General features: G+C 31.5%; 1 protein-coding gene across 1 annotated transcript; it reads left to right on the top strand.

Moving 5' to 3' along the window:
* Positions 1-2,150: 2,150 nt before the first annotated feature.
* LOC124888116 (transcription factor bHLH162-like) lies at positions 2,151-3,621 on the top strand. Its single transcript, XM_047398470.1, has 2 exons — positions 2,151-2,371; positions 2,859-3,621. Exons 1-2 carry the CDS (start codon positions 2,237-2,239, stop codon positions 3,243-3,245), a joined length of 522 nt encoding a protein of 173 aa, XP_047254426.1. The 5' UTR covers positions 2,151-2,236; the 3' UTR covers positions 3,246-3,621.
* The last annotated feature ends 5,101 nt before the right edge of the window (positions 3,622-8,722 follow it).

Below are 8,722 nucleotides of genomic sequence, written 5' to 3' on the forward strand. Positions count from 1 at the left end.
GATGAGGTGCGGAGCTCGATTTGCTGAATGGACCTTGCAAACTAGTAGATGCAAACACAAAAAGAAGATAGTTGTTGGCTTCGGTTACCGTAAATGCTAGAATGATATGGATGTCACACAATAAATCTCGGTAATTAATAAATCGTGATGATGGACCACGTAAAACTAGTTCGAAAGGAAAATTGTTGGAAGTGCAGACAAAAGAAAAGATTGAGAACTACGGATTTGGCTCAAACTAAATAATACCATACCATATTAAGAATATCTTTGTGTTGATTGAGCCGCATACTTTTGAAATAATACTTCTTAGAAAAATAAAAAAATATATCTATTTTAAGTGATAAGAAATTAAAAGTATACATGGGTCCCACTCCTACAAGACTCCAAAAAAGAGAAGTGAATATTTTGACTATACTCGTATACAAATAGAATTATATTTATTCAACGGGTGTTAATTATTATTATATTATTGTGGCAATATTTGTGCTAAGCACCGACCTAATAATTTATTATTAGTACTCGCTCTTCATGTGTCATCATTTGATACGACATTAAATTTTATTTTTTTAAATTTTAAGATCTAAAATACACTTTAATAATTTATGTGGTTATAAATTATTTTATTAATTGTAAAAGAGAATTTTAAAATTACTTTTGTATTGTAAAAGAGATACAAATGTCATTTTTCTTTTCAACAGGTCACTTTATTTTTTCTTTTTAATGTTTGGATTGTTAGGACGTATGGTAAATTAAAGTCAATGTTAACTGAACTTGTAATCAAGTAATAATTTTTTTTGTTAAGTGCTATAAATTATAAGGAAAATTAGGTTTAATAGAAATGCACTCATAATTTATTAATAACGTTTGGAAAATTATTTAAATGTTCTAACCCACAAATCTATTAAATAAGGTGGCCAACATTCTTAGTTAAAACGACATCTTTCCTAATCACCGAAAAATGGAAGAATAGTAGGTTTCATATATTTTAAACAAATTTTAAGTTACAATCAATTCAATCGGATAATTTTCATAAAACTAAAATGGTGCATGTAAGTCTAACAATTAATTTCACAATTTCATTTTATAATACGACTTCTTCGTCGAATCCCTTTAGGAAGGGAGTGAAGATTCCAATCCGACCTTAGAAAATAGTATAAACGAGAGGAGTGAAGTGAGTTTGAAATCGACTTCTTTATTAAAAGAAATATCCTAACCCTTTTATTGGTTATTAGAACACTATTGCTTTTTCCCTTGGTTTATGAATGAAAAGGATGAAAGCGAGTCAGTATGCTAATTCCTCATTCGTAAATCGCCCCTTTCCGTAGGTTCTTTTCTCAAAAAATAAAGAATTGGAGGAGGTGGCCCTTAGGCCACTTGACTTGTTGGAGAGGAAAAGTATGGATTAATTAAAAAAGCTACTTCTTCGAGCTGAGTGGGGTCGCACCCCTTCCTTTTTCTAATAAGAGAGAGCGCAAGACGCTAGGCGTTAAATGTCTTAGTGAGAAAATGAAGGTGTCAAAATGTGTTTTTAACTTTTTACCATGTCTTTAGAGTAAAACATGCAAATCTCATGCAGAAGGACAAAATGGTTAGGACATAAATATAATTATAAAAAGTTACTTTAAGATTTCTTTATAGCCAATAATTTTTTTTATTATCAATTAAATGACTAAAATACCCTTAATAAGTCTAAGCAGGCATGTTGATAGGATGAATACGTATATAACTAATATTGTCCTAAGAGTAAAATGAACTTAGAATTTCAGTTTACGTCCCTATCTATCTTTAGAAATATTTTCTTACTATCCACATGATATAAATATAATTCAACAATATCAGCTCTTTGATAGAAGACCAATTTGCGATGGTCATCCTATTATATGTGCTTGAGTCAATTTTCAATTATTATTTGAGAGTCGACATAATAAATTATAAGTTATAAATTCTGAATATATTTCTAAGCATAAATATTATTATATATTTAATTATGAACACCATATGATGTGAAAATTATGTCACTAACTATATCTTTTTATTGCATCATGCATGAATGTCACTGTTGACCATAAGGGAACCAGCTTGTTTGGTGGAATCTATAAAAAGTGTGTTGCTATTAGTATAATAACATATTATTGGAACTAAAACTTGTAGATTCTTCATATAAGGAAATAGGCAAAAGAGTTACCAGAAAACATATTAGAGAAAAGTTTCTAAATATAGTTTCAAAAGTGGGAAAATGGAAAGTTGCTTGAAGTCTAAATCAGCTCCAAAATTGGAAAGGAAATATGTGGAGAAAAATAGAAGGAAACATATGAAGAATCTCTATAATCAACTTCATTCCATGATCCCTGCTCATGCCTCTACCTCTAAGGTTTGTTCTTTAATGATTTTAGTATTGAAGTTATTATGGTTTCAAATTTTGAATTCATATATTTAAAAGTGTTACAGATTCGAAGATGAAAATCTAAAGATCGAACTTCTGAAACTTTAATCTATCTCTGTTGAAGGAGACCATTCCTCCACCATCATCCAACTCTTATGACAATTGAGATCATGCATGAATGGGGGGTAGGGGTGGGGTGGGGATGTAACTTTTCAATTAGGGTTTCATCTGAATTCTATAATTCGGTACACATATATCAATAAATATGAATGGACACTTTAACTTGATTAAACTGACAGTTGAACATCTCAACTTTTATTGTAATCATCTAAACACTTCAACGTGATACATATGTCTCATGAACACTTTAATCAAAAGAACTAGAATTCACAAGCATAAACTTCAAACTTCTGAATCTGCCTCTGCATTCATATATAATTTCTTCTAATATACTATTTACAATTGAGTGTTGCAGGCAAAAATGACGGTGCCTGATCAAATAGATGCAGCAGTGAATTACATAGAAAGCTTGAAAATGAATTTGGAGAAGAGCAAGCAACACTTGAAAGAATTAAAATTGGGCCCAAAGAGGGCCCAATCACTCAATGCAACCAATGAGCCCGGCCCAAGCACCAAGTCACCAACTCAAATAGAATTCCATGAAATGGGCCTAGACGTGGTTGTGGTTTTAATAACTGGCCTTGATAACATAGCCACTTTTAATAACATCATTCGATTATGTCATCGTGAGGAAGGTGTTGAAGTTGTGTCTACCAGCTTTAAACTCAATGGAGACTCAACTCTGCAGATTTATCGTGAAACTATGGTAAGTAACAAATATACACATAGGCATAATATCTAATTAAACTGGTAAGTAAGCATTTTAATTTTGAGTATGCACATCTAAACACCCCAGCTCATCTCCATTAGGTTAGTTGAACACGGCCAACTTATAAAGTAATAATCTAGATACCTCTAAAATTTATGTATCACATCAGCATCGAGTCCACTAGATACAATAAAGACAAGTTGAAGTGTTTAGTTGTCAGTTTAAACCAAACTAAGGTGTCTAGATGTGCACTCTCAAAGTTTAACTGCTTATTGCTAGTTGAGGCCAAACTTAAGTATTTGTTTTTATATTATGCCTATGTAAAATAGTATCTTATAAGGTTGCGTGTAGTAATGATGGAAATGTATTTTTGAAAACATTCTAAAATTAAGTTGGCATTTGGACATGATGTATCGATTGATATTTGACAATAAAGTAATATTTAATTAAAAAAAATGAAAAAAAAAATGACAAGAGGGGGTTGCCTTTTGGTAAGCACCCTCTACTTCTAATTCTAAGGTTGTGAGTTCGAATCATCAAGAGTGAGAAAGATTTGAAACTCCTACGAAGGGGAAAGACTGACAAAAAAATGAAAGTTGAATTGTGTTTGAATATGAAATACTTTTAGGGGTCGTTTGGTAGAATGTATAAGAATAATGCAGAATATAATGTATTAGTAATACTTGTATTAGTAATACCTGCATTAGTAATGCTGGTATTAGTTATGTCAACATAAATTTTTATACTTTGCTTGGTTTGGTGTATTAGAAATAAATAAAAAAATATATTTTTATAAAATAATATTTATTTATAAAAATAGCCTCCAAACTAAAAACATAAAAATCCAAACCCTTCTTCCTCAAACAAATTCAAAACATAAAAATCAAACCCTTCTTCTCCAAATTTATAACCTCCAAAATAAAAAAAATTCAATTTCATATCCATGCCGCAATTACAAAACTATAGACTTGGCGTACTTCAAAGAAGAAATGAGTCTACAATTATTCATGAAACAAGTCATCTCGGTTTTGTTATAGAATGAAAGTGTAAATTACGTATAAACCGAAATCTCTGTTATTTTTGATTTGTTTTTAGACGAAGAAAAGCTCTTGATTTTTTCTTGACTTGGAATATGGATTTTGAATTTTTTTTCTTTGTTGAAAGCTGCGAAATAGGAGCAAAGAACCACGGAAAAAAGGGGATATGGATTTTGAATTTTTTTTTCATTGTTGAAAATTGCGAAATAGGAGCAAAGAACCATGGAAAAAAGATTTGGAGGAAATGTTTAAGTAGAGCTTTGAGGATTAAATTTGTCATTCACTAATTAATACATGTGATGAAATACTTGGTATTACTAATACATAGGAAATGGTGAGTATTAATAATACACATCTTAATACACAATAGTGTGTATAACTAATGCAAGTATTAGCTATGCATGGTCTAAAAAATGATCCCAAACATGGTATTATTAATACATAAAGAATAATGCATGTGTTATTTTTTTAATACACTCTACCAAACGACCCCTTAGAGTTTGTGACTAGTGTGTCACAATGTGCCAAATCAAGAGGTGCAACATAAAACCTAATTCCAAGCCTACTACCCGTCTCCCCCCCCCCCCATACCCCCTCTAAATTCTCCTCCACTTCCGATCCCTACAAGTCCCACTACCCCCCCCCCCCCCCCTCCTTTCTTTATTCTTTCTTTTACTTCATTTTTAAATATTGAGATTTTGACCTTGAAAATATTGAATAGTATGGGTGGGGTGAAAGTTGAATTAGAAATTTCTATCTGCTCTGGTACCATATTGAACTATGTGATCAGTAATTGTGAGATTCAAATAAAAAATATCTGTCAACTCTGATAACATTTTATTCACCTGAAATATACAATTCAAACAATATGATCTCTAATAACCCCAAACTATGCAAAATATTGATTATTTCATCTAAAATGAGGTTAGGTAAACCATATCCTTAATTTTTAGGACATATCAATACCAAAGTCAACGTAAAGTTGGTATAAAAGACAATCCAGTTGAACTAGCCAAAATCTGAAATAGCGTAGAGTTTTTGAATAATCCATAAGTTCACGGCTCTATTTTATACAATTTCAAACTTGATTTTGCTTCAACTAGCTAGGTCAAATCACTAATTTTTAATTGAAAAACTAGGTCATAATCTCTCAACAAAACCTCTTGAATCCAATTATTCTAGGGCTAGCACCAACCAATTCAAAGTCAAGTATATGGATTCAAGCGTTTTAAGGAATCATTACTTAATTTCTTCAATGATTTGATTTGAAAATAATCTAGCAAGAGATCTCCGTAAAGCTCTACTTTATAATAAATTGTAAAAACTAGATCTGAAATTCAAAACTATTTGATCTATATTCGTAGGTTTGTTCGCATTTGCAGTTAAATTCACACTTAGATTTTTTTTAAGTCTATCCATCTGTGCTCAATGAGCATGGACCTGAATAAATTTATGAGAAAATCATTACAAAAGTAAGAGTCTCAATTTCTCAATCCTCAGAATCCTACGGAAGGTGGAGCATCCTCCAACCTATCCATGATAATAGATAAACATTTACGCTCTCAAAATGATTTGAGGGAGTATTCAGCCTATACAATATACTCCCCTTTTAGTCTATACAAAAGTAGTAGGGAACTCCAAAAATGGTAAATGCTTTGAAGTAGTGTATCTAAAGCAAAAGTGTTCTTTCTAGGCTTGATGCGAAAAAAGGGAAAGCCGAGTCTATCCATATCATATTCGCCCTTAGAATTTCTAGGAAGTTGTTGAAAGTCATTAAATATTGTATAGCCATTGTATTGTACCAAAGTTAGCTAAACTGCTATCTGCAACCTTATTCGCCTGTCTGTAACAGTGTCGAATGGTTGAATCTTCAAATGAATTCATCATACTTATGATCTCCAAGATCTATGAAAAGACATTTCAGGGGCCCGAAGCAGGGAATCCTTATAACTCAAGAAATATAAGTCGGTGAAAATATTTTTCACTAAATTAGAGAAATGACTTTCCTCACAATTGAGAAGGAATAGACTTTCTTTGTATTTATCTCAACTTTTTATTTCATATCACTATTTTAATTAATTCTTAGATATTATTACTATTCTTTAAAACTCAAAAAAGATTAGTTAGTGAAAATATTTTTCACTAAATTAGAGAAATGACTTTTCTCGCAATTAAGCAGAAATAGACTTTCTTTTTATTTAACTCAACTCTTTACTTCATATCACAATTTTAGTTAAAACTTAAGAACTATTAGTCGGCAAAAAAAAAATTTCACCAGAAATGAGAAACGACTTTTCTCACAATTAAGCAGAAACAGATTTTTTTTTTTTAATATTTATCTCAACTCTTTACTTCATGCTAGTATTTTCGTCTGCACTTTTAAATTTATTGTTGATATTTAAAACTGAAGAAATATTAGTCAATGAAAACATTTTTCAATTAAAGAGAGATACAACTTTCTTCCCAATTGAGCGGAAATAGACTTTCTTTATATTTATTTCAGCTCTTACTTCATATATCAGCTCTTGACTCACACTTCGATATTACTACTAATCTTTAAAACTCAAGAATATTAATTGGCGTATATATTTTTCACTAAAAGAGATAAACGATTTCCCTCACAATTGAGATGAATAGATTTCATTTATATTTATGTAGAACTCTTTACTCCTTTTCATTATCTTAGTTCAATAATTTGTATCAACAACTTTCATCATACCAGACAACACCCTTAATTAGTTATCTCAATTAGTTGTATATTAAACTCAAACTAGATTTATTAAACTCACATTTACTGTAATCTATTTAGGTGCATATCAACAGAAATTCGACAATGAGATTTACGGCTACAACTCTGTGTGATAAGATGAAGGAGTTAATTTATGGACCATCTTGTAACAATGACAGGGAATCCAATCTACATTGCATAGTTGAATCTAAGTTGTTAGGATTCAATGCATTGGAGTTGAATGAAAGTTCGACAATGAAATTTAGGGATACAATTGTGTGTGATAAGACGAAGGAGTTGGTTTATGAAAAATTCAATCTACATTTGCGGGATGACATAGTTGAATTTGAACGATTAGAATCTGATGTATTGGAGTTGAACAAAAGTGCGACAATGAAATTTAAGGCTACAACTATGTGTGATAACTCAAAGGAGTTGATTCATGGACCATCTTACAACAATGATATGAATTCCAATCTACATTTGTGGGATGATATAGTTGAATCTGAAATGTTAGGATTTGACGCATTGGAGCAGCACAGAAGTTCGACAATGGAATTTAGGGCTACAACTATATGTGATAACTCGAAGGAGTTGGTTCATGGACCACCTTGCAACAATGATATGGATTCCAATCTACATTTGTGGGATGACATAGTTGAATCTAAAATGTTAGGATTTGGCACATTGGAGGTGCACAGAATTTCGACAATGGAATTTAGGGCTATAACTATATGTGATAACTCAAAGGAGCTGGTTCATGGGCCACCTTGCAACAATGATACGGATTCCAATATACATTTATGGGATGGCATAGTTGAATCTGAAATGTTAGGATTTGATGCATTGGAGTTGAACAAAAGTTCGACAATGGAATTTGGGGCTACGACTATGAGTGATAACTCGAAGGAGTTGATTCATGGACCATCTTGCAACAATGATATGGATTCCGATCTACATTTATGGAATGTCATATTTGAATCTGAACTATTAGGGTTTGATGCATTGGAGTTGATGCCAACACCAAGTCAAATTCCAAACATGCCTAGCAATTACGTGCAAAATGTTTATGAAACTGCTAGTTTTTAAGTTGAAAGTGGTTTTGCATTGGACATGAAAAATAATTGCTTTATAGTTCAAGCAATGAGTATTTGTTGTAGCATCTCAGTTCCAAACCTTCTATTTTTGAATTTGAATAAAAAGTTTTATCTTAGCTTTGTTTCAAGTGTTTATAATTAGTTAAGATTTTAAATTATGAATATGCTTGATTTGAAGAAAAATATATATTTTTCACGAAATATATACTCCCTTCGTTTAAAAAAGAATGACCTACTTTCCTTTTTAATCTATTTTAAAAAGAATGACCCCCCCTTTTTTTTTTTTGACAATACTTTAATTTCAACTTTCCTCATGGCATGTTTAGGATCACAAAATTAAAGGACATTTTTGAGACAACTTTAATTTAAGGCCACAAGATTCAAAAGTCTTCTTTATTTTCTTAAACTTTGTGTCAAGTCAAAGTAGGTCATTCTTTTTGAAACGGAAGAAGTATATGATGTGTGATAATTGAATAAAAAACATATCGTCTATTTTAGACAAATGCTATGAAAGTGAAGGTAGGGGTGGAGGTGAAGGGCAATGTAAGTTGGAAGTAAGGGTTAGGATTCTGGAAATGAGAGGGTGAGGGTAGTGGCGGATGTAGAGTAGAAGGTGTGGGTTCTTGGGAATTCATACCCGCTACCGTA

This window comes from Capsicum annuum, chromosome 10 (genome assembly GCF_002878395.1).
Source record: "Capsicum annuum cultivar UCD-10X-F1 chromosome 10, UCD10Xv1.1, whole genome shotgun sequence".
In the NCBI taxonomy this organism is placed as follows: domain Eukaryota; kingdom Viridiplantae; phylum Streptophyta; class Magnoliopsida; order Solanales; family Solanaceae; genus Capsicum; species Capsicum annuum.

Bases quoted from the DNA above. Each gene is read 5' to 3' on its own strand.
- LOC124888116 (XM_047398470.1), top strand. From the start codon at position 2,237: ATGGAAAGTTGCTTGAAGTCTAAATCAGCTCCAAAATTGGAAAGGAAA. The intron at 2,372-2,858 runs GTTTGTTCTTTA...TGAGTGTTGCAG, and splicing joins CTCATGCCTCTACCTCTAAG to GCAAAAATGACGGTGCCTGA.